Source organism: Scyliorhinus torazame, chromosome 5 (genome assembly GCF_047496885.1).
Source record: "Scyliorhinus torazame isolate Kashiwa2021f chromosome 5, sScyTor2.1, whole genome shotgun sequence".
Lineage (NCBI taxonomy): Eukaryota > Metazoa > Chordata > Chondrichthyes > Carcharhiniformes > Scyliorhinidae > Scyliorhinus > Scyliorhinus torazame.
In genome coordinates this window covers 97,276,577-97,304,403 of record NC_092711.1, presented here as the reverse complement: position 1 = coordinate 97,304,403, position 27,827 = coordinate 97,276,577, and the positions used below count along the sequence as shown (strand labels likewise).

Below are 27,827 nucleotides of genomic sequence, written 5' to 3'. Positions count from 1 at the left end.
ATTGTCCATCGCTAATTACCCTTCACAAAGGGCGGTGAACTGCGTGTTTGAACCTCTGCCGTCACCCTGGTGCAGGCACACCGACGATGCTGTTAGGGAGGGAGTTCTAGTCATTTGAACCAGCGACAGCGAAGATTCGGCGATATATTTCCAAGTCCGGATAGTCAGTGATTTGGAGCGGAATTTCCTGGTGGTGATGGTAGAAATGAAAATGTCTGTACCTAATGTGACGTTATTGCACCTTTCAATCCCGATTTGTTATTACACTGTTTTGGAAAGTAATTCAAAGTCTGCAGCTGTCCACTGAGTTTCGCGGTATTTCTGTTTTAACATTAATACGTTTTTAGTCTGGTGTCTTCATTAATTTGGGTGAGGACATCTTGAGTGACTTATTGTACATGAAATGACGACATGTTCCAAATATTACCGTCCCTCCTCAACCTAATCATTTTCCCGCTTTCTGTCATTGAGATGAAGATTCACCATCAGCAGAGAAGAACACCAGCACCACAGGAGTATCTCCAGTTTCCTCCTAGTAACGCCCAGCTGGTCTGTTCCCAATAGTCTGGGGATGGAATTCACACAGAAAATCTTCAGCCACCGATTGTATCATTCTGACGCAAATTATAAAGGACCAGCTTTAATTTGTGAAGTCATCAAGCGCAAAATTGAGAATGTAGAACAGCATCTTTCAGGACCATCTATCCATCCATCCATCAACCCCATTCACGGATTCCTCAATCAACATATTTAGGCATCCAACCAACATCCATCCCTACATCAAAGCAGTAATCCTTTTATCTTTTGGTTGGGTGGTGGGGGAGTATTAATGCCATTGAACCAATAATGCAAAGGCTCAGGCTAATTCTGTGGGAACTCGCGAACAAATCCTACCATGGCCGGTGGGGGAACTTGAGTTCAATTAATAAATCTGGAATATAGACTAACTGTGTCCATGGAATCCCCTCCGCTTCACCAATGAAGGAAATGTGACATCCCTCCCTGGTCTCACCTACATGTGGCTCCAGTCAGACAGCAACATGTCTGACTCTTCAATTCCTTCTGAGCTGCCCCAGCAAACCGCTCAATTCAACAGCAATTAGGGACAGGGAACACATGGTGGTCTTGCCAGTGAGTCCCACATTCCATGGAAGCATGTAGGAAAAAAGACAGAATATCCATGTTGATCTGTTACAAATGTCTGATAGTCTAATTGTATTTCTATCCATCATCACAATGTTATGAGATGTGGGAGAGATCTCCAGCCGGCTGTTGTTGCTAAGAGGGTCAAGAAAAGCTGGATAACTCTCCTTTCCTGAGATGGGAACAGTTCAGATAGGTTCGCAATTTAAAACGTAAAATGATCTCCAGTACTGTTGCTGGGTAGATTTGTTTATAAATAGTCCTCATTGACAATGTTAAGAGTTTGAAGTTGGCTTGCAGCCAAACGGTCAGTACTGAGGAAACAGATCTCTGAAAAAAAAATCCAGATGTTTCCTGTAAACAACTTTGAACATTCGAGCCTGCCTGCTGCAGGCAGTTGGATTGCTGCCAAATACTGTGTGGGGCAGATTCGCCTGAATATGAATGGACAAAATGGGATTTATCCATTCAAACAATAAATGTTTCAGTCGCACATGAAGTAAACGTTTTAAATGGTGTTCCATCTAAATAAATATATTCAGTGAATGCTGTGATCACGCTGAGGTTAGACGCGATCGGAACATTGTAAACTGACCAGATGCTATTTAATTTATATTAGTTCCGAGTAAAGGTCACTGTAGTCATTGAAGTCCGTTTGTTAAGAACCTAATGAAGTGAGAGTGAGTGGTGTTGATGGACCCAATCCACAAGCCCAATAAGACGAGGTACTTAAATAAAATCATAAAACTGCCTTGAACCCGCCTGAATTCTTGGAATATTCTCCGAGTTGTTGACTTCATTTAAACGGAGGCGTCTCTTATACCTGATTAGCACCGTGTTCGGTACAGTTTAATTTGTGCTGATTTCCATTATTATTTAACAGTCCCTCTCATTGCTGCCAATGAGTGGAGAAATGACCAGTTCATGACCGGCTTCAGTGGAAGATAAAACATTTATTCTTGTGATATTGTGTAATATTCCGCAAAATCCTGATATCCTGTGTTCCCAACATAGCGAATGTTAGACAGCCGGTGGTCAGTGAAATTAGCGGCATTGCTTTGGATGCTGAAGGATGACTTTGCTGATCGCCCTGTCCGTTCTGATTCATTCTGTCAAATGTTAATGTCAATTTTATGTTTGCAAGCGGGTTTCTTTTACCGCTAATGTTCACAGGACTGTCTGAGGCTCAGGGGCAGTTCCAGAAATGTAAGGAGAGTCATTGTGTAATGTTAGAGCCTTGTCTGCAGACCCGCAATGCTCAGTGATAGCCATCCGCACTGCAAATGGAATCACCTTATTCATTCCCGCATTCCGACATAAATCGTCAACAATTCCTCTGATAAATGATACATGTTTACAAATGGAATAGGGACTCGGAGTGTTGCAAATCAGACTGACATACAACCTATTCCCTGACAAAATAATTAGTCTTTTTAAGATCATCTCAATATATTGGAGTAGAAATAAAGGGACTGAATTTGCAATGGAATCGTTATTTTCTTAACAGATGAGCAAACGTAATTTCGCAATGGGGACATTATAAAGAATCGATTCAGAGAAACAAATATCCCGCTACAGATAAATGTCTATTTAATAATAACCCATAGTAAATCTCTGGGTCCATTCTGTTGGGGGGGGGGGGGAGTCCGGGGGGAGGGGGGAGGGGGGGGGGAGGGGAGGTGGGACGTGGATCCAGTCGCCGCCTCCACCAGGGAATCAACAGGCGGCGCCTGGAAACCCGCCCCCTTCTGCCGGGTATTTAAATGCCGCTCACTGGGACCCGAATCCAACAGTCCGGGAGCTGGTTTGTTCACTGAGTTCCTGACACAACCATTTCCCCCAAATGACCAGAAGGATGAGGTGGGCCATTTCTCTCAGTTTGTTGCTGACTTTCTTATCCCGTGAGTAGTTTTTATTGTCCAAGTCTCTCACTGTTACTGTCTCAGTGTTAGTCTCTCTCTGGAATGTTCCAGAGTCACCAATCATTTCACCAGCATTAATCCTCGGGCTTTTTGATATATTTTTACAGGTGTCCAGTCGGAGGTTGTGTTGACTCAGCCGGAGGCAGAGAGCGGGCGTCCCGGAGGCTCCCTGAGACTGACTTGTAAAACCAGCGGCTTCGACCTCGGCAGCTACTACATGCACTGGGTCCGCCAGGTTCCCGGGCAGGGGCTGGAGTGGCTGGTTTGGTACGATAGTTCATCCAACAACAACTACGCTCCAGCAATTAAAGATCGATTTACTGCGTCCAAAGACACTTCGAACAACATCTTCTCTTTGGCCATGACGAACCTGAAGACCGAAGACACCGCCATCTATTACTGTGCAAGACACCACAGCGAGAAGAACCAGGGCTGGACCCGCACAAGAACAGCTCGAGAGGGAATTCAGCAACTTGCACCTTAACCTGAAGGTCAGTACTTGATCCAAATGTAATTATTTATGGCAGTGATCAGAGTCAAAACACAAGCTGCTTCTTACATAACTGACACAGGGAAAATTAAACAGTAAAACCGAACAAACCAATCGATCTGCAAGTATTAGCTTTTGTCTGTTGATGTTTACTGTTAACAGTTTCAGTAATTACAGGCCTGGATATACTCATCGTTGTATTATTTCTGATACTTGGAGAAAGTCTATGTGCATTGCGTTTTATGAACTGCTGTCTAAATTGTAAATTCGATCAGAAGTAATCGTCTATTTGAAGTGAATATTGAGCGGCAGGACTGAACAGAGAGTGGGTGCAGTTTTTGTGCGGGTGTCTGTCACTGTGACTACAGTGGGTCACAGTGCTGTGCACAGCGACATCCTCGTACAAAAACCTCAGTGAAAGAGTTTGTCCAAATTGGTGATCAGGGCCACAGCAGGATTGTCAACGTAAATGAGGCTTAAATAAAACACAATATTAGTTTGTGAAAAGGTATAAAAATCTTCCACTTTATCTCTGTTGACCGACACGCTAAATGTTTAAAAGTGTTCCGATCCTCTTTATAAATGTATTGACCAGGACAAGCTGAAATAACTCAGATTCGCTCTTGGAAGAGACAGAGTTAGTTTTTTGAACGCGCAGTGAAATTAAATCTCTGTATTGTACAGTTAACAGTCTGCCGCAGTATTTGACACGCTGTGTCTCACTGTGATAACTGGATCACAGCAGTTACTGTCAATACAAAAAGCCCCTCAGCACCAATTAACTGAGGCTGGCTCAGTGCTCGCTTTTACAATCCAACTTTATTTACAGTGAAGTATTATTCATATCCAGCATTGACAAAATGACAATAATTAATATGGAAATCTGTGACAATTATTCACTCGTTAGTTGGTGATTTCAAGAACATGATCATGTGTTACTCTGAAATATAAAACATTAAGGTCATTTCTGAACAGCAAGCGATCTCCACAAGTACAATTCTAGTTTAATGAAAATTTACCGTGCCTTTACCTTGTCTCTGGTTTGTGAATATTCAAAATAATGGTGGATTTCTGTCTATTTTGTGCAGGTGCGGTTATTGTACGGAGCTGCCCAGGGAATGTGACACTGTGACGCTATGGACTACTGGGGACAAGGCACCATGGTGACGGTGACTGCAGGTAAAAACAATTCCATTATTTATGAACTGTTTTACTTGAGTCTTTGTTTTATTTATTTTTTCTATTTTAACTACGCATTCGTTCACTGAATTGCGGGTTTGCTGGATTCTGTATTGAGATTTTGTTGGAATGCTTTATGTGATTCAGCTGAAAAAGGAATTATTCTGCCTCTTGACAAAAGGTTCTGCTGAGGGATTCAGTCCCTGGTTGTTGTGATTTGATGTTTATTTGCTGAGGATACTGTGGCCGGGTTACTTTAAATACCTAACGCCTGTTAAACAGTTTGGTATTTCTGCAATGTTTAATCTCGATGACATCTGGTGGCTGCAGATTTTACCACCTCCTGCACAAGTGTTAGAAATCTACCCAATATTCACAAAATATGCTGAAGTATCTGTGTCAATTTATTGAACACTTCCCGCGTATTGACAATGCTGATGATATTCTTCCATATTTCTGTTTGTTTTAATTGTTCATTCACTTGCTGAAAGGCGAATTTGGTGGGTTCTAGATATAAATTTTCTTGAAATGCCGTTTGATTCTATTGAAAGTGTTTGAAGAATTGAGCTGGTTCTCCATGAGACGAGTTTCAGCCTCTCGGTGATGTAATTTGATGTATTTCTGCTGAGGAGATTGTGTCTGGGTGATTTTTAATTAGTAAAATTTGTGAAACGATTCTGGCGTTTCTATATTCTTTAAACTCGGTGATATTGAGCGTTTCCATGTTTTGTAATTGAATGAAATAAGATACGTATTTGAAACTGTTTGGCACACGATTGTGGGTGGAAAACAGTTAGGATTTTAGAGTGTTTTTTAAAAGTGATGATTGCAGATTAAACTAAGCCACAGTTTAAAATGCTCTTTCCGAACATAATTTGTTACTGAAATCACAGTCTGGCTTTTCTTCAATGTTCCATCTTGGTGGGATTGATGGATGCAGCTTTTATCTCTCCTGTCAACTGTTTAAATGCGTTTGAAATATGGTCCAACATGAATAAAATGTGGTAAAGTTTCAAAAATATTTTGCACATACCCCACATCCTCACAATGATGTTACTGTTGTTCTGTATTTCTATTTAGTTTGATAATTCATACATTTGGTATCGAACTGGTTTGCTGGATTCGATATTCAGCTGTTTTTGAAATGTTACATTTGATTCTGTTGAATGTAGAATTGAGCTGCTTCTCAATGAAACGGGTTCAGTCCTTACAATGAGTTTTGGTGTTTTGCTGCTGAGGAGATGGTGTGTCTGGGTGACTTTGAATAAGTACAATTTGTGAAGCGGTTTTCTGTTTCTACGTTGTCTCTGCATTGTTCAAACTGGGTGACATTGAGCAGTTACACGTTTTCTGGTTAAATGTAAAAAGGTTTGCGCGTTTGAATCTCCTTGAAACACAATTGTGGGGAGTAAACGCGTCAGGTTTCGAAAATAAAGAAAGGAATTAAAGATTTGATAGACATTTTTAAATTTTACCTACTGATTACTGATTAAACTAAACCATGGCGTCATTAAGAACGCAATTCGTTACTGCAGTCTGAAACTATTTAATTAAAACGTTTTCAAATTCGTGAGTAAAATTAATATGACAAACAATTATAATGCGGTATTATCACCATATTATCCAAATAAATTTTCATATTAATATCATTAATCATCAATCTCCTTTCACAATTCTGCTGTGCTTTGTACACCATTAGCATGACCGGAAAAGTTTCTCGGCTGGGAATATTTTGTGATTATTTCTGAAACTGTTTTAATAATAACATATTGATTTTACAGCACTGTTCAGTTACAAAATATATATTTGAATTATTTTTTATTTCTCTGATTTCGTTTGCAGTTACTTAAATATGAGTTTTATATTGCAGTTTGGCAGTTTATTTACCCGGTTATTGTATTAATTATGTGCAGCAGCAAGAATATTATCTCTTCAATATTTGTAGTTGTCTCTGACCTAATCATAGAGTTTTCTCAGAGGCGGAAGTCGCTGACAGTGCAGGAATTGTTCTTATGATTTTATTTAAATTGTAGGAATGTTCATACTGCACAGTGCTGGAGCTTGACAAGTAAAAGCTTGAAATTCAAAGAGATTAATTTAATTACAAAAGGAGAATATTAGCTTTGCAATAATAATAACATCGTGTCTCGCAGAGCTGTGCTGTACACAATATAACATTATAGAAATAAAACAAATTATACAATAGAAGAATAGATTATATCTGAGCCTCAAGCTCGTAAATTGAACAAGAACATTTCTCAATCATTTTCTCACCATGTTTCAGGGCTGTGGAGGATCTGACTGAACTGTTTTCATTAAGTTGTGCACTGATTAATTTGGATCTCCTTTTCTTCAGCAATATTTTCAATAATAAAGTTACTCGAATTGCCTGAATGATTAAATCTCAGAAACACTTTATTGATCACAAACTACCAAGGACTTTATTGTTTTATATATATATATAGTTTCGAGTTACAACAGTTTATCAATTCGGGAATACCACTTTAACAAACAGATGAGATATTACACATGTCTGAATTATTCCATCCGATAATTTGAAGTTTAATATTTAATTAAATCCAAATTATTTATCAAATTTCAGGCAGGAGCAGGTTTTGAATTACAGCGAACCATGTTTTATTATTTATATTATAGAGTACAAATCAGCTGACAGGTCAACTAATTGACAATTGGCAATAACTTGCAATGCGACATTAGTACTAACTAATTCAACATAAATTAACTGCTACAATTGAGTAGCATACTGGTGTGTGATATCAATGCTATTGGAGAATGGTTAATTGTACTGAAAATAATTTAGAAAACAATACATTTATTTGCTCCGGTTGAATAGGTGGCCCGCCTCCATTGTTTTGTTGATTGTATTTAATTAAGACATTGGATCAAATCAGGTAATCAGTTTCCAATGTGAATGTTTCCTGGTTTGTTTATTTCTTATCAAACACTGGATCTCTGTCACAGACATTAAACTCCCCTCAATCTGTTATATTTAATGGGTTCATTCTCAGTGAAAATATATTTTGCCCAGAAATTTCTGAAAGGCGAAGGAAGTTTGAAATTAATATGAGTTTAATTTCAAAGAGGTTATTAAATTTATTTTGTCGTAAGTTGACTATTTATCAATTAGAATCAAGCAGTTTGAATGATTCGTTCCCCTGTGTTTCAGAGTGAAATTTGACACACTAGGTACGCTCTCATCCGCACACTCTTTCTCCCTCACACACTCCCTCTCTCCCAGAAACCCGGACTATTCCTCAAACACACAGACACTCTCTCTCACAGAGACTCTCACATACACGATAGCTCTTCAAAAACACACAGTCTCTCACACACACACTCGGTCACACACACGCACTGCCTCACACATTCATTCTCTTACATACTCTCTGTCTCCAACTTTCTCTCTCTCCAACTCTCCCTCACACACCAACAGACTGTCACTCACTCTCTCACATACACAGGCACATTATCCCTCTCTCTCTTCACAGACAATCTCCCTCTCTCACACTCTCTCACAAACACACTCTCTCTTTCACGTTTTACCAATCTCACTCACATACACAATCATTCACAGACACACTCTCACACACATGCACTCTCGCACACATTATCTCTTGCACACACATGCCCTGTCACACACATCTCTCTCACACAAAAACCCTCTCTCACACATACACACTCTCACGCATACGCTCTCTCTCACACTCTCTCTCTGACATGCATGGTCTCTCGTACGCACGCTCTCTCACACACATGCTCTCACACACACGCTCTCTCACACACACGCTCTCTCACACACACGCTCTCTCACACACACGCTCTCTCACACACGCTCTCTCACACACATGCTCTCTCGCACACACGGCCTCTCGCACACACGTCCTCTCACACACATGGCCTCTCGCACACACATGCTCTCTTGTACACCTGCTCTCTCACACATATATCCTCTCTTGCATACATGCTCTCTCATACACATGCGCTCTGATGCACACACTCTCTCACTCACTTGCTCACTCACACTCATTCTCTCTTGCAGACATGCTCCCTGACACACAATTCCTCTCACTCACATGCTCTTTCATACACTTGCTCCCTCACATACATGCTCTCTCAAACACTCACTCTCTCACACACACCCTCTCTCACTCACAAGCTCTCTCACAGACATGCTCTCTCATTCTCTCTTGCACTTACGCTCTCTGACACACATGCTCTCTCACACATGCTCTCTCACACTCATGCACTCACGCACACATGCTCTCTCACACACATGTTCTTTTGCACACATGCTGTCCCATGCACACATTCTCTCACGCACATGCTCTCTCGCACACATACTCTCACGCATGTTCTGTTACACCCACTCTCACACACATGCTCTCACACACGTGATCTCTCGCACACATGCTCTCTCACATACATGCTGTCTCACTCACATGCTTTGGTGCATACATGCTCTCTCACACATGCTCTCTTGTGAAAGCACTCTTTCACACACATGCTCTCACACACACAATTTTGCGCATACAGTCTCTCTCCTGTGCACACTATTTTGCTCCTCACACACACACACATCCACTCGCTCGCATAAATACACACAATCGCGCTCTCACACACAGATATTCTCTCACGCAGATATTCCCTCACACACAGATACACTCTCACACCCACACTCACACGTGTACTCTCTCTCTCCCACTCTCTTGATTCATCTCTTGCAGAAACACACACGCATTCACACACATGCATGCAGACACATGCATAGACACACTCACAGGCTCTCAGACACATACCCCACACTCCCTCACACACACACACTCAGATACGCACACACTTTCACATACACAGGTGAGAGCAACTGAACTAACATCAATAATAAAAATAATAATCTTTATTACTGTCACAAGTAGGCTTACATTAACACTGTAATGCAGTTACTGTGAAAGGCCCCTAGTCGCCACACTCTGGCGCCTGTTCGGGTACACAGAGGGAGAATTCAGAATGTCCAAACCACCTAACAGGTCGTTTTTCAGGACTTGTGGGAGGAAAGCGGAGCCCCCGGAGAAAATCCACCCAGACACGGGGAGAACGTGCAGACTCCACACAGGCAATGACCCAAGTGGGAATCGAACCCGGGTCCCTGGTGCTGTGAAGCAACAGGGTTAACCACTGTGCAGCCGTGCCGCCAAATCAAGGCAGCATTGAAACGTGTGACCTCAAGCAACCCAAACAAAGAATGAATGGATGGGAATCAGGGGAAGAATCTCCGCTGGTTGGAGTCACAACCAGCACCAAGGTGGATGGATTCCATTGCTGGAGGCCAATCAGCTCAGTTCCAGGACATCACTGCGAGACTTCTTCAGGGCAGTGTTCCAGGTCCAGCCATTTTCAGCTTGTTCATCAATGGCCTTCTTTCCATCATCAGGTCTGAACAGGGGTTGTTGGCAGATGATTGCACCATGCTCAGCACAATTTGCAACTGTGCAGTCACTAAATAAACCTGTAAATAAAGCAACATGGAGGCTCTATGCGGTTCTGGCTGACAAGTGGTAAGTAACAGTTAAGTCACCCAATTGAAGGCAATGTCCACCTCCAGTAAGAACAGATCTAACCACCGCCCCTTGACATTCACTGGCATTACCATCATTGAATCCCCACTAACAACCTCTTGGGGATTAACATGGACCAGAAAGTGATCTGGACGAGTCATATAAATGTTGAGGCCAGAAGAACAGATCAAAGGTGAGGAATCCTGCGGTGAAAAACTCATCTGCTGACTCCCCAAAGCCTGTCCGCCATTTAAAGATCCGCTGCAGAAGCTCATCATGTCTCCCTAGACAGCACCTTCCAAACCCATGACAGCGGCCACCTGGACAAGGACAGCAGAGACATGGGAACACCACCAACTGGAAGTTCAATCCCAAGCCATTCAGCATCATGACTATAAAATATATCACCGTTCCTGCACTGCCGCTGGTTCAAAATCATGTAACTGACTCGGGGAAACACCACATGGACTGCAATGGTTGAAGACGGAAGCTCGCCACCTTCTCAAAGTCAATGAGGGATGGGAAATAAATGCAGGCCGAGCCAGAGACGCCTACATCACAAGAATGAATAAACACAACACACTCTCTCTGACACAATGTGACAAGAATGTTGCAGGCAGAAAAATCCCATTTACAAAATGAAAATCCGTTAAGTTGCAGGAATGTTCATTGTCCCAGTTCTAAATTGTTTTGTGAAAAATGAAATTACATCGGCATTAAAGCAGCTGCCCAGTGATCTACACTGCTGTCTGACTGTACACAGCCGGTGTTACTGAAAGTATTAAAGCAGCTGCCCAGTGATCTACACTGCTGTCTGACTGTACACAGCCGGTGTTACTGAAAGTATTAAAGCAGCTGTCCAGTGATCTACACTGCTGTCTGACTGTACACAGCCGGTGTTACTGAAAGTATTAAAGCAGCTGTCCAGTGATCTACACTGCTGTCTGACTGTACACAGCCGGTGTTACTGAAAGTATTAAAGCAGCTGCCCAGTGATCTACACTGCTGTCTGACTGTACACATCCGGTGTTACTGAAAGTATTAAAGCAGCTGTCCAGTGATCTACACTGCTGTCTGACTGTACACAGCAGGTGTTACTGAAAGTATTAAAGCAGCTGCCCAGTGATCTACACTGCTGTCTGACTGTACACAGCCAGTGTTACTGAAAGTATTAAAGCAGCTGCCCAGTGATCTACACTGCTGTCTGACTGTACACAGCCGGTGTTACTGAAAGTATTAAAGCAGCTGTCCAGTGATCTACACTGCTGTCTGACTGTACACAGCCGGTGTTACTGAAAGTATTAAAGCAGCTGCCCAGTGATCTACACTGCTGTCTGACTGTACACAGCCGGTGTTACTGAAAGTATTAAAGCAGCTGCTCAGTGATCTACACTGCTGTCTGACTGTACACAGCCGGTGTTACTGAAAGCTGATCAATGTGGAGAATCAGGACAGGATCGATGGAGAGGAAGAGGAGGAGGTGGGGGTGGTGGACCCGAATGGAGGAGCCCCAAGCTCGGCTGTGGACAACAGGCAACAGAAAACTGAGCCTCAGCGGAAAATCATCCCAAGAAACATCGTCCCAATGGGCTGGGAGCACCTGGGAATGATCACTCACCCACACTCACTCACGTACCCTCACTCACCATTCTCACCGTCACTCATTGACCCTCACTCAACCATCCGCAATGATACACCTTTCCTTAACCACCCTCACACGCAGACTCACACTCCCACCCTCATTCACCTACCGTCATTCACCCCCCTGACACACTCTCACTCACCCACTCTCACTCTCACACCCTCACACACACACTCACACATCCTCATTCAGCAACACTCACTGTCATTGACTCACCCATAGACGCCCAAACTAACTCTCACCCTCACTCACACACTCTCACCCACTCATCCTCAAACACCCACCCATCCTCACTCATCCTTACCCATTCTCAATCAGGCTCTCACCCTCACTCAGCCACCCACCCACACTCATTCGCCCACCCTCACCCACCCATCCAAACCCACCCTCACTCCCCATCATTCAGGCTCTCACCCTCACTCAGTCATTCACACACACCCACTCACCCGCCCTCACAAGCCCTCATTCTGTAAACCAACCTCACACACCCTCACTCACCCACCCTCCCTGACACACTCACTCACCCACCCTCACAAACCCTCAATCACCCACCCTCACTCCCCCACCCTCAATCACCCACCCTCACACACCCTCACACCCCCACCCTCACACACCCTCACTCACCCACCCTCCCTGACACACTCTCATTCACACACCCTCCCCCACCTTCACACACCCTCAGTCACCCATACTCCCACACCATCACTCACCCACCCTCCCTGACACACTCACTCACCCACCCTCACACACCCTCACTCCCCCACCCTCATGCTCCCTCACTCCCCCACCCCCCCCCCCCACCCTCACACAACCTTACTCAACCACCCTCCCTGACACACTCTCACTCACGCACCCTCACACACCCGCCCCCACACGCCCTCATTCTGTAAATCACCCTCACACACCCTCACTCCCCCCTTACTCACCTTCACTCACTCACCCACCCCCACTCACCTTCACTCACCCGCCCTCCCTGACACACTCTCACTCATCCACCATCACTCACACACCCTCCCTGACACACGCTCACTCACCCACCCTCACTCACACGCCTCACACACTCTTGCTCACACGCCTCGCACACTCTCACTCGCCCACCCTAGGTCACCAACCCTCCCTGACACATTCTCACTCACCCACCCTCACGCACACTCACCCATCCTTATTCAGCACCACTCACCGTTATTGACTCACCCTTACACGCCCAACCTAACTCGTTCACCCTCACTCACGCACTCTCACCCACTCATCCTCAAACACCCACCCATCCTCACCCACCCTCATTCAGGCTCTCAACCTCACTCAGTCACCCACCCACGCCCACTTTCTCACCCTCACAGACCCTCACTCACCCACCCTCACACATTCTCACTCACCCACCCTCACACACCCTCACTCACCCACCCTCACACACCCTCATTCAGTAAGCTACCATCACTCACTCATCCTCAAACACCTACGTATCCTCACTCACCCTCATTCAGGCGCTCACTCACTCACTCACTCTCCCACCCACACTCACATTCACTCACTCACCTACCCTCACTCAGCCGCCCTCCCTGACACACCCTCACTCACCCACCCTCACTTACCCACCCACCCTGACACACTCTCACTCACCCACCCTCACTCAATCGTCCCTCAACCACCCTCACTCGTTCACCCTCACTCACCCACGCTCACTGACTTCCCCTCATTCATTCACCCACTACATTCACTCACCAGCAGTCGACCCCCTGACTCACTCACCCTCATTCACCCACCCTCGCTCACCCACCCTCACTCACTCACCCTCACTCACTGACCCTCGCTCACTCACCTTCACTGACTCTCACTACACAACCTCACTCACCCAGAGTCACACATTCTCTGCGTCTCACTCTCTCTCCCTCACACACCCTTCATTTGTCCTCGGTGACATACCTACCCTCACTCAGTCAGTCACCCCTGATCCGCCACTTATCAACATTCATACATCCTCAATCACCCAACTCACTCACCCTCACTCAGTTACTCACTAACCCACACTCACTCTCCTACCCTCACTCAGTTACTCACTCACCCACACTCACTCTCCTACCCTCACTCAGTTACTCACCCACACTCGCTCTCCTACTCTCACTCAGTTACTCACTCACCTGCACTCACTCTCCCACCCTCACTCAGTTACTCACTCACCCGCACTCACTCCCCTGCCCTCACTCAGTTACTCACTGACCCACACTCACTCTCCTACCCTCACTCAGTTACTCACTAACCCACACTCACTCTCCTACCCTCACTCGGTTACTCACTCACCCGCACTCACTCTCCTACCCTGACTCAGTTACTCACTCACCCACACTCACTCTCCTACCCTCACTCGGTTACTCACTCACCCGCACTCACTCTCCTACACTCACTCAGTTACTCACTCACCCACACTCACTCTCCCACCCTCACTCAGTTACTCACTCACCCACACTCACTCTCCTACCCTCACTCGGTTACTCACTAACCCACACTCACTCTCCTACCCTCACTCAGTTACTCACTGACCCGCACTCACTCTCCTACCCTCACTCAGTTACTCACTAACCCACACTCACTCTCCTACCCTCACTCGGTTACGCACTCACCCACACTCACTCTCCTACCCTCACTCGGTTACTCACTCACCCGCACTCACTCTCCTACACTCACTCAGTTACTCACTCACCTGCACTCACTCTCCTACCCTCACTCAGTTACTCACCCACACTCGCTCTCCTACTCTCACTCAGTTACTCACTCACCCACACTCACTCTCCTACCCTCACTCAGTTACTCACTCACCCACACTCACTCTCCTACCCTCACTCAGTTACTCACTCACCCACACTCACTCTCCTACCCTCACTCAGTTACTCACTCACCCACACTCACTCTCCTACCCTCACTCAGTTACTCACTCATCCACACTCACTCTCCTACCCTCACTCAGTTACTCACTCACCCACACTCACTCTCCTACCCTCACTCAGTTACTCACTCATCCTCTCTCACTCATGCTCAGGAAATGGGCAAGGGAGCGGCTGCATCGAGAGAGGAATGGCGAACTGGAGCGAAACTGATGACGAGTGGCGCCCGAATGTGGCTGCATGACACGGGACTGCCGGGAGCCGGGGAAAGTGCAGAGAGCCGGGGAAAGACTCCGGAGCCGGGAGAACGCGCCGAGGCGGTGGAAAAGAGCAAAGAGGCGGCGAAAAGGCAGAGTTGGGAGGAAAGCATCGAGATGCAGGGGAAAGGACAGAAATGCGGGGGAATAGACCGAGATGCAGCGGAACACACAGAGTCGTAGAAAAGGACAGAGAGTTGGAAAGAAGTGGGGAGAGCAAGGGAAAGGTGCAGAGAGCCGATGGGGATGGGGGGCGGTTGGGGGGGGGGGGGGTGGTGGTGGTGGTGAGAGTGCGTGGACCGGGGAAAGTGAAGAGAGCCGGGGGATGTGTGGAGAGCCGGGAGAGGGGGAGGGGGACGGGGGGGGGGGGGGTGGAGTGCAGGGAGCCGGGGATGTGCAGAGAGCCGGGTGAAGGAGCACAGAGCCGGGGGAAGTGCTGAGAACCGGAAGAAAGTCCATGGAGTGGGCGATAAGCGGTAAGAATCGGAGTAAAGCGCACAGTGCTTGCGAAAACCTCAAAAAGCCCGCACAAAGTGCCAGGAACCGGGAAAAGCACAAATAACTGGGAAAAGTGCAGCACACCTGGGCATAGCACTAAAGAGCAGGAAGAAAATGCGGAGTCGAGAGAAAGTGCAGAGATGCGGAGGAAAGCGCAGAGAGCCGTGGAAAAGAGCAGAGAGCTAAACGAAAGTGAAGGGACCAGGAGAAAGGTACAGAAATCCAGCGGGAACCGCAGAGAGATGGGGGACGCACAGGGAGCGCGGGGCGGGTGCGGGGGGATTGCAGACAGCCCGGTCTCAGTGACAGGCGGAATATGGAGTTCACACCACAATCAGCACAGCCAGGAGCTTATTGAATGGGGGAGGAGGCTCGACCGACTGAATGGCCGCCTCCCTCATGATCTTAAAATTAGAGAATGTTGCAATTACTCAAATGTAGTACCTTATTGTAATTATATAAATGTGCATTCCGAAGGTATTTTTGAAGCAATGCCACTATTCTCTAGTTTGGAGAATGGGGTAGTGAGATGGAGAGAGGAGGTGGTATCAGTCAGTTTGAACAAAGGGAATTTCCCAAAACTGCAAAGATACAAATGAAGAGACAACATCTTTAACACAAATGGATTGTGACGTACACAGCTCAGCTAGCTGGATTGTGACGTAGACAGCTCAGTTAGCTGGATTGTGACGTACACAGCTCAGTTAGCTGGATTGTGACGTACACAGCTCAGCTAGCTGGATTGTGACGTACACAGCTCAGTTAGCTGAAGTGTGACGTACACAGTTCAGTTAGCTGGAGTGTGGCGTACACAGCTCAGCTAGCTGGATTGTGACGTAGACAGCTCAGTTAGCTGGATTGTGACGTACACAGTTCAGTTAGCTGGATCGTGACGTACACAGCTCAGCTAGCTGGATTGTGACGTACGCAGCTCAGTTAGCTGTACTGTGGCGTACACAGCTCAGTTAGCTGGAGTGTGGCGTACACAGCTCAGCTAGCTGGACTGTGGCGTACACAGCTCAGTTAGCTGGAGTGTGACGTACACAGCTCAGCTAGCTGGATTGTGATGTACACAGCTCAGTTAGCTGGATTGTGACGTATACAGCTCAATTAGCTGGATTGTGACATACACAGCTCAGCTAGCTGGATTGTGACATACACAGCTCAGTTAGCTGGAGTGTGACGTACACAGCTCAGCTAGCTGGATTGTGACGTACACAGCTCAGTTAGCTGGAGTGTGACGTACACAGCTCAGCTAGCTGGATTGTGACGTACGCAGCTCAGTTAGCTGGACTGTGGCGTACACAGCTCAGCTAGCTGGATTGTGACGTACACAGCTCAGTTAGCTGGATTGCGACGTACGCAGCTCAGTTAGCTGGACTGTGACATATACAGCTCAGTTAGTTGGATTGTGGCGTACACAGCTCAGTTAGCTGGATTGTGACGTACACAGCTCAGCTAGCTGGATTGTGACGTAGACAGCTCAGTTAGCTGGATTGTGACGTACACAGCTCAGTTAGCTGGATTGTGACGTACGCAGCTCAGCTAGCTGGATTGTGACGTACACAGCTCAGTTAGCTGGAGTGTGACGTACACAGCTCAGTTAGCTGGAGTGTGGCGTACACAGCTCAGCTAGCTGGATTGTGACGTAGACAGCTCAGTTAGCTGGATTGTGACGTACACAGCTCAGTTAGCTGGATTGTGACGTACACAGCTCAGCTAGCTGGATTGTGACGTACGCAGCTCAGTTAGCTGGACTGTGGCGTACACAGCTCAGTTAGCTGGAGTGTGGCGTACACAGCTCAGCTAGCTGGACTGTGGCGTACACAGCTCAGTCTGGAGTGTGACGTACACAGCTCAGCTAGCTGGATTGTGATGTACACAGCTCAGTTAGCTGGATTGTGACGTATACAGCTCAATTAGCTGGATTGTGACATACACAGCTCAGCTAGCTGGATTGTGACGTACACAGCTCAGTTAGCTGGAGTGTGACGTACACAGCTCAGCTAGCTGGATTGTGACGTATACAGCTCAGTTAGCTGGAGTGTGACGTACACAGCTCAGCTAGCTGGATTGTGACGTACGCAGCTCAGTTAGCTGGACTGTGGCGTACACAGCTCAGCTAGCTGGATTGTGACGTACACAGCTCAGTTAGCTGGATTGCGACGTACGCAGCTCAGTTAGCTGGACTGTGACATATACAGCTCAGTTAGTTGGATTGTGACGTACACAGCTCAGCTAGCTGGATTGTGAAGTACACAGCTCTGTTAGCTGGATTGTGAAGTACACAGCTCTGTTAGCTGGATTGTGACGTACACAGCTCTGTTAGCTGGATTGTGACGTACACAGCTCAGTTAGCTGGATTGTGATGTACACAGCTCAGCTAGCTGGATTGTGACGTAGACAGCTCAGTTCGCTGGATTGTGACATGCACATCTCAGTTAGCTGGATTGTGACGTCCACAGCTCAGTTAGCTGGATTGTGACGTACGCAGCTCAGTTAGCTGGATTGTGACGTATACAACTCAGTTAGCTGGACGGCTGGTTTGTGATGAAGAGCGATCCCAACAGCGCGGATTCAATTGTTGTACCGGCTGAGGATATTCATAAAGAGGGTGTGGTGACCCTCATGTTAAATCACCACCAGTCAGCTCTCAGAAGGAAAGGGCAGTCCCCGGGACTATGGCAACATTTCTATTTTATTTTACATGGTGGCTGAAATAATGGGGGAAACTCTCTGCTCCTCTCCTTCAATCCAATGACAGTTACATCATTCAGGCGGCATCAAATGTTATTTTTTGTATGTGTTAGAAACGGAGAAAGGGATGCGAGTTTCTAATGAGGGGGCAAAGAGATGGTGATTCTCAAATCATAGAACTAATAGGCGCTGAAATATGGATGTAACAGTTAATGAGAACATGTTAGGTTAAATGCATCGTCACATTTTGATGTGCTTGGTAACTTATAGATCACAAATAACAGAGTCTAACTTGTTGAATGGGCCATTCTTTCCCAGCAACACCGTCTCCACCCACTCTCTACAGCCTGGTCTCCTCCTGTCAGCAACACAACAATGACGGCTCCGTGACCTACGGCTGTTTGGCGATGGACTACTCCCCAGAAATCACCAGCCTTACCTGGAAGAAAGATGGGCAGCTAATCACCACTGGAGTTAAGAAATACCCGTCAGTGAGAAACAAGAAGGGAACCTACACCCTGAGCAGCCAGTTAACCATCACCGAGTCAGAGGGGGGATGCAGCAAAATCAGCTGTGAGGTTCGACACAGCGGCTCAGACAAGAGCATTGGAATTCCATGTAAGTTTTGTGGAATCTGTGAGAAACAGATGCTTTGATTACTTTATTTACATCTTTGGTGATAACACATTTATGGTTCTCTGCATAGTTCTGATTCCTGCGCGAAATAGTGACCACAGAGAAACTGTTAAAATATAATTCGTCATTTTATTCGTTACAACATCTTCCTCAAGAAATGTCTAACTTGTGTTTCTTGAAGGCCCTCCACCTGTCAACACTCCAAATGTTCTCCTCACCGTGAGTTCCAATGAAGAAATCTCAAGACAGAAATTTGCAACCATGGTCTGTTCAATCAACGATTTCCAGCCAAAGTCAATGACGGTAAAGTGGCTGAAGAATGGACAACCCATGGGTTCAGGATTTGTCACCTCGCCCCCCTGTGAAGTGAACGGGAACTTCTCGGCGAGCAGTCGGCTGACAGTCTCCGCTCGGGAATGGTTCAGCAAAGCCGTCTATACCTGCCTGGTCACTCATCAAGAGGTCACCCAAAGTCGCAACATCACCGCGTCTGGTAAGAGACTCAAACAGAGGAAACAATAAATCATCCTGCACTCTGATGTTAATCCAAATCAGGAATTTACTGAAGTTAGTGCAAAGCACAGAATAACTTCTAATTTACTGCCATGTCGTTTGTGTTTCATTCTGATGTAAGAGCTGCATGAGGGTTGCTAATCATTCACGATTTTATGAATATAGAAATAAATGTATCCGTATAATTTGAAGTCATTTAGTGAGTGAGGTGAATGAATGAAATGAAAATCGCTTCTTGTCACAAGTAGACTTCAAATGAAGTTACTGTGAAAAGCCCCGAGTCGCCACATTCCGGCGCCTGTTCGGGGAGGCTGGTATGGGAATTGAACCGTGCTGCTGGCCTGCCTTGGTCTGCTTTAAAAGCCAGTGATTTAGCCCCGTGCTAAACCAGCCCCTGGGGTACTTGATGCCAGCTTTATCCTGAGACAGCTGATTATATTTGAGTCAGTGGGTGTCTCAAACACTTAACTGATAACAGCTCCGGGGGAAAGTGTTGGAAAGTTCATCCAACCTATTTATGGATCAGCCGCCAGTACTTCGTTCCTGAGATCAGGAATGGAATATTTGTATTGGGAATGCTGAAATGCTGATTCGTTAGAACGATATCGGGGCTGATTGTATTTCACAATGAGAATAGTTTTCACAAACCAAACTGGTTTTCCATTGCTTACAGAAGATTAAAGGCGATCTTTAGAGGTTGATGTTTCTAAGTTGATTTATTCCCATGTAGAGTGAAGGCTGAGTACTGCTGCCCTGATTCTGAAGATCAAACTTGGGTTAATTTCCACTTTTTTCATTCGCAGATCCTTCCGGTTGCACTGATGCCTCAGTAACAATACTGCCACCACCAATAGAACAGGTCTTATTGGAGGCGACAGTAACCTTAACCTGCGTCATTTCGAAGGCTCCTTATGGAGTCAACGTGTCCTGGAGTGAAGCGAAGAAGCCGCTGAAATCAGAGATTGCCGAGCAGCCTGGGGCAGATACTGAGAGCGTGGTCAGCAAATTAAACATCTCGACACAAGCCTGGCTGAGTGGGGCTGTGTTTGACTGTGTGGCGAGCCATCAGGACCTGCCAACTCCTTTAAGAATTTCAATCCACAAAAAAATTGGTGAGCGGTGAGACTGAAGCAATAAGTGAGTCATTGTGTCTATTTCTAGTGTCAGTGCAGCGGTCAGTATTTAGCATTCAGGGTATTTATGGTCCATTCTGATTGGTAATTCCACTAACTAAATACTCTGGGCGTTTAGAGTTTAAGGGGGAAATTGATATGCAGATGAATGAACAATGAAACCCAACAGTGATATTGGGTTTAGATGGAGCGAGACCATAGACCACAAGACTGAGGAACAGACGTTGGCCATTGGGCCCATCAACACCGGTCCAGCCTGCAGTGAGGTCATGACTGATCTGATGTGATAATCTTAAACTCCTCTTTCCCGCCTTATCCCCATATCTCTTGACGCATTCACAGATTTAAAGTATGTCTCCCTCAACCTTGAACATACTGAACAACCCAGAATCTACAGCCCCCCGGGTTAAATAATTCCACAGCTTCCCTACTCTCTGAGAGAGGAAATTCCACCTCATCTCTGTCTGAAATGGGCGAACCCTCACTTTGTGATCATGCACGCTGGTCCTAGACGCTCCCACACGGGAAAACAACCCCTCAGCATCTATCCTAAGGAGCTCCCTGAGAATCTTTCATGTCTCAATTAGGTGGCCTTCATTCCTCTAAACTCCAATAAGTACAGCCCAGCCTACTTAACCTCAGCTCATAAGAAAATCCCTCCATACTCGGGATCAACCACGTGATCCTTCTCTGGACTGCCTTCAAAACCAATCTGTCTTCCTTAGATAAGGGCGCCGAGACTGTTCAAAGTATACCAGGTGCAGTCTAACTAATGCCTTGTATAGTTTTAGCCAGACTTTCCCATGTTTATATTCTATTCCCTTTGAAATGAATGTCAACATTCAATTTGTCTCCATATTACCTGCAGAACTTGCTTTGTGTGGTTTTTGCACGAGGACCCCCAATTCCCCCGTTACTTCAGCTTTCTCCAGTCTTTCTCCATCTGAATAATATTCCGTTATGTACTTCCTCCTACCAAAGTGTCTAACCTCACATTCTCTGTCCCTCTGTGTATTTTCTGTGATCCTCACCACTTGCCTTTCCACCTATTTTTTGTCATCTGCAAACGTGGGAATAGAACATTCATTTATTAAACACAGTTTTGAAATTCGTGTATATTACTCCTACTGGCTCCCATCTCTCTCGCCTTCTCGTTATCACCTCAAATAAGGGCAATAAATTTGTCAGGCATGATTCCCCCTTCACGAGGCCGCGCTGACTCTGTTGATTGTACTGAGTATTTCTAAATGCTGAGCGATTGGATCCGTTATAATGGACTCGAACCGTTTCCCACTGACAGATGTTAAGGTCACTGGCCTATCGTTACCTGTTTTTGACACCCTCCCCTTTTGAATAAGGGTGTTACATTGGCAGTTTTCCAATCCTCTTGGGGTAAGGTGGGCGGAGACTGGTGTGGAGTTTATACACCAGCACAGAACAGCTGGGCCGAATGGCCTGTTTCCCTGCTGTACACTTTCTGAAACTTTCGAAACCAACATCCATAAATTCTCAGGGTAAAGGCTTGTGTCCACCTCAGCTCCGAGCTCGGAAACCGGACAGATCCCAAAGAGGAAAATGGAAACCTTTAAAATCCAACACAAAACACATTTCTCTCACATCTAACCCGCGGTTCCATTGTCTCCGGAATTCCCCATTTTACTGACATTTATTGTACATTTTCTGCAGATCCCAACCCGCGGGAACCGTCCGTCTCTGTCCTCCTGCCCTCGGCTGAAGACGTCTCCGCTCAGAGATTCGTCTCCCTCAGCTGCTTAGTGAGAGGTTTCTCCCCCCGAGAGATCTTCGTCAAATGGACCGTCAACGACAAGCCGGTGAATCCCGGGAACTACAAGAACACCGAGGTGATGGCGGAGAACGGCAATAGCTCCTTCTTCATGTACAGCCTATTATCCATTGCAGCGGAGGAGTGGGCCAGCGGCGCTTCTTACTCCTGTGTGGTGGGACATGAAGCCATCCCCTTGAAGATCATCAACAGAACGGTTGATAAATCCAGCGGTAAACCCAGTTTTGTGAACATTTCCCTCGCTCTGATGGACACCGTTAATTCATGTCAATGAGAATCTGTCAATTGCACCTCTAACTAAATTAAAAATAATAAAGGTTTTTTTCCTCCAATTGTGATTTAAATGTACAGCCGCTTAATTAATGGAGCTTCGACTTTGCTGATATTAGATCTGTTCAAGGAGACCAAGATTTCTACAGGTCCCAGCCCCAGGCCAGATACAACCAGAGCTCCCAGCTCAGATACACCCTGGGTTGGAGACAGAGTAAAATTCATTCATTGCAGGATTCACAAAATATATTCATTGACTTTCTTCCCGCTGAGGAGAAATCGGACACTTTCCCATTTCAGACAGACAAACACATCACATTTAGATCTCGGTGTTCCTGCTTCTCCCATTGCCCATCCCTTTAAAATTGATGTCAGCTTAAAATTGCTACATCACACCCACTGGGAACTGAATTGATAATCAAACAGAAACAAGGACCAACAATCACCCATCACGGAGAGGGGAAAGGGAAATGTTTAATCCATTATATCTCCACCTCTCCTACAAAATCAGGAGGAGGGGCGTTAGTTAATCCACTGTCCCCCCACCACCCCAACAGTGACAGGAGGAGGGGCATTAGTTAATGCACTCTACTGCCACTTCCTCAAAAGAGAGAGGAAGGGGCATAAATTAATCCACTGCAACCACACTTCCCAAAACAAAGAAGGGGAGGGGTTATAGTTAATCCACTGCATCCCCAGTTCTCCAACAGAGAGTGGGGAATGGACGTTCGCTAATGCCCTGCACCCCAACTCCCTAACAAAGAGGAAGGGACTTAGTGAACCCACTATACCCCTCACTTCCACACCAAAGCATGGGGGCAGTAGTTAATCCAGTGTATCACCACGCCCCAACAAATAGTGGGGGAGGAGCATTAATTAACCCTGTACCCCCACTTTCCCACCAAAGAGCTGGGGCATTAGTTAATTCACTGTACAGCCGCTTCCAACAAAGAGAGGGGGAGGGCCTAAAGAAATGCACTGTCCGCCCACTTCCCCAACAGAGAGAGAGGGATGGGCATTATAAACCCATTTTACCTCCACTTTCCCGACCAAAAGAGGAGGAAGGTGATGAGTGAACTCTCTGTATCTCCACCTCTTTAGCAGGGGGAACCCAAAGAGAATTTGTTCAGCTGGCCAGAGAGGGAGAGACTATTAAATCACTATCCACCTACTCCCCAAGCAGGGAATTTGGGAGTGGATGTGTCTCTACACTAAGGACTCAGTTACTGACATTACAAGATGGCTTGTAGCTTCCTGGCTGAAGATTTTAAAAGCCCATCATGCTAAAGATGTTCTTAAACTATCTATTCATGCAACATAATTTTCTTCAGCACCCTTGTTCCTCTTATCCATATGCGACAACTGATTTCCCAAAATCCAAATCCAGACTGGTGATTAAATTCTGCCTGGGTTTTCGCTGTTCTCTCCTGAGATACTTCCTTGTATTTTTGCATTAGGTCAATGATGTCAGCTTGCAACTCACAGAAAACACATTTATAAGCAGAAAGTTCAACATATTCGACATCGGTACCAATAATACCCACAACTGGCAAAGCTACAGGCAGCTGATACAAATACACAGACAGATAAAGACACAAACACTAAACATACAGGCACATGTACACACACCCACAACCATATACATGAGCACACAGACACAAACACACACATATATGTACACATAGAAACACATGCATACATATACACATAAATGAACAAAAATTTACAAACAGGCACATAAACACAAACAAGCACACGTTTATGTACACAGAGACACTCGTGGACACACACGCACAAATCCACACACACAGGCCGGCATGCACAAACATGCACATACATCCACATGTCCACACAGATACACAAATATGCAAACACAAACATATAAAACCATACACGCAGACTGACACAAGAATATGAAACACAACTGTGAGCAATAACATATACATAATAGTAAAAATAATGTTTATTGTCACAAGTAGGCTTACATTAACACTGCAAGAAGTTACTGTGAAAAACCCCTAGTCGCCACACTCTTGGCGCCTGTTCGGGTACACAGAGGGAGAATTCAGAATGTCCAAATTACCTCACAAGCACATCTTTTGGGACTTGTGGGAAGAAACCGGAGCACCGGACGAAACCCACACGGACACAGGGAGAACGAGCAGACTCCGCACAGACAGGAACCCAAGCCAGAAATCGAACCTGGGACTCTGGCGCTGTGAAGCAACAGTGCTAACCACTGTACTACCGTGCCGCCCACAATCGCACAATTTCACAATGACAGAAATATTTCCATTAAAACAGAGACAATAATCCACATTAACACACTAATGGGCACACGTAGTCACATATTAACAGATTCGTACATACGCTCATACAAACACACATGAATACACATGGAGGCGTCAATACACAGCAATAGATAGTTATAAACAAACATCAAAGCACAAATAGCACTGCTGCCTCACAGCGCCATAAACCCGGGTTCAATTCCATCCTCAGGTGATTGTCCGTGCTGTGTTTCCACACTCTCCTGTGTCCGTGTTTCCTCCGCGTGCTCCAGTTTCCTCCCACAGTCCAAAGATGTGCAGGTTAGGTGGATTAGCCACTCTATATCACCCCTTCGCTCCCAAAACGTTAGGTGGTGTTACGAGGTTCTGGGGATAGGGCAGGGCGTGCACCGTGCACCTCGGTAGGGTGTTCTTTCGAAGGGTCGGTGCAGACTCAATAGGCCGAATGGCCTCGTTCTCCACTGTAGGGATTATATGATGATGATTCTATGATGAAATACACGCATTGACACACACACACACACACAAACGCATTTATCCAGGCACAAACATTAAGACACTGGCATGCATGTTGAACGCAAAAAGACACATTAACACATATATTACTAGACAGGAAAGTATAAACACATATTAACACAGGCAATAATATATAAACATAGATTTCAACACATATACATACAATATATCACTCATATATACACATTGACAGAAGACAAACAAAGTTCCGGTTTGGGCCACTGTCTGTGCGGAGTCTGCACATCCTCCCCGTGTGTGCGTGGGTTTCCTCCGGGTGCTCCGGTTTCCTCCCACAGTCCAAAGATGTGCAGGTTAGGTGGATTGGCCATGATAAATTGCCCTTAGTGTCCAAAATTGCCCTGAGTGTTGGGTGGGGTTACTGGGTTATGGGGATAGGGTAGAGGTGTTGACCTTGGGTAGGGTGCTCTTTCCATGAGCCAGTGCAGACTCGATGGGCCGAATGGCCTCCTTCTGCACTGTAAATTCTATGAAAAAAAAAAAAATTCACACACAGGCGCTGACACACAAATACACAGACCAATACTCATTGACACGATGAACACACAGTGAACCTACACAGACATCTGGACACACAACAGAGGAGTAAATCAAAACACGGAATTTCGCATCGACACAGACACAAAAGCTAAGGAACAAACAGAAACGTCAGGCAATGGCGGCACGGTGGCATAGTGGTTAGCGCTGCTGCCTCACGCCACCATGGACCTGGGGTTGATCCCGCTCCTGGGTCCCTGTCCCAGTGGAGTTTTCACATTCTCCCCATGACCCGTGGGTCTCACCCCGACAACCCAAAGATGTGCAGGGTAGGTGGATTGGCCATGCTAAATTGCCCCTTAATTAGAAAAAAAAAGTTAAAGACATCAATTTCTGAGTGTCATGAACTCAACAGTAGATATGCAATGGAAATATATTAAAGAATGAATTAGCAGCGGGAGAAAATGAAACGAGAATATTAAAAATAAATCGTGGATTAATAAACAATCTAATTATATTTATTTGGCTCTATCCTCATAGATACCACAGAGCACACCTGGACTGAAGACGATGAGGATGATAACGGGAACATCTGGACAACCGCTTCCACATTCATCACCCTGTTCTTCCTGAGCATTTCCTACAGCGCTGCAGTCACTCTGGTGAAGGTGAGAAGATTCAATCCACTCACACTTCAAACTGACAGAAGCCGTTTCAAAAATCTCTAAATGTTTGATTGATTGAAAACTCTAACATCAATGTCCCCGATCATAAACATCTGCTTCATCATTTTCTCTCTCTTTTACAGATCAAGTGATCGGTTGACGTTCGGACGCTGTAGATTTTCCTCAGCTGTTTATTATGATCTCTGTGTGACACAAATACAATATCTCCTCTTGGTGACTCTAACAGTAAAATCTTCTCAGTTTATTATTCTGCATCTGTAACTGAGACAATCTTGGACAGTATTTCTGTTTCCCAGTTTGAAATGTACGAGATAATTTTGGCTGTAATGTAATTGTAGCTAATAATTTCCCTCAATATCTAAGTAAAGTAATTTATCTCGTTCCTTACTCATAACTTTGGCCTTCCCTTTATATTGAGCTCCTGTTCTCTCTTTCTGGTGCCTGTTACAGTTGTACATACATTTGGCAGCTCAGAGGGTATGTCTTCTGTTCTCACTGTGACCCTCAATCGTTATGTTTCCTTTCGTCAACTTCAAAATAAACTTTTGTGGAATATTTTCTCTGAAATTTTAATAAATATTGAATGAAAAATGAAGAAAATAAGAATTGTCTGAACTCCTTTCTCTCAGGCCCATCGGCACCGCTCCATTTCCCCGATTATCCAGTTTTCTCCCCTTTCCCAGACAGATATTTCTCACCAGTCCTGTCTGGGATGTGTCTGAACTCAAGGCCCCTCAGTGAAAGAGCCACTGCGCCACCAAGCGGCCCATCCGGGTAAACACACCTTCACCTTTGCCTTTTTATGGTTAAACTCCAGAGACAGAATGATTGCACAGCTAAAGAATTCCACAGATTCACTGCGCTCTGAGAGAAGAAATGTCGCCTCATGTCTGTCTTAAATTTGAGACCCCTTACTTTGAGATTATGCCCTCTGGTCCTGGACTCTCCCACAAGAGGAAAAACCCTCTCAGCATCTACCGTGTCAACCCCCCTGAGAATGCTTATGTCTCAAAAAGGTCACCTCTCATTCGTCTCAACTCCAATGAGTACAGGCCCAAACAACTCAACCTCTTCTAATCAGAAACTCTCTCCATATCCGGGACTAACCTTTAGTTAATTGGATTAGGCCAGTTTTCAGAGGCTAGATTCACAGTATAAAAGTGATCCACCGACAGTGCAGACTTTGTTTGCACTGAGTGCTGA

General features: G+C 45.6%; 1 protein-coding gene and 1 gene segment (V, D, J or C); one reads left to right on the top strand and one right to left on the bottom strand.

Annotated features, from left to right (window-relative positions):
* Positions 1 to 27,827, bottom strand: part of LOC140419070 (uncharacterized) — a 555,344-nt gene that overhangs the window by 341,137 nt on the left and 186,380 nt on the right. The gene's annotated exons all lie outside the window — the stretch shown is intronic.
* LOC140419069 (Ig heavy chain C region, membrane-bound form-like) lies at positions 4,632 to 26,770 on the top strand. The segment is given in 7 exon segments: positions 4,632 to 4,734; positions 18,599 to 18,898; positions 19,098 to 19,409; positions 20,233 to 20,541; positions 22,249 to 22,578; positions 26,479 to 26,606; positions 26,747 to 26,770. Coding segments are annotated over 7 exon segments (1,431 nt in total).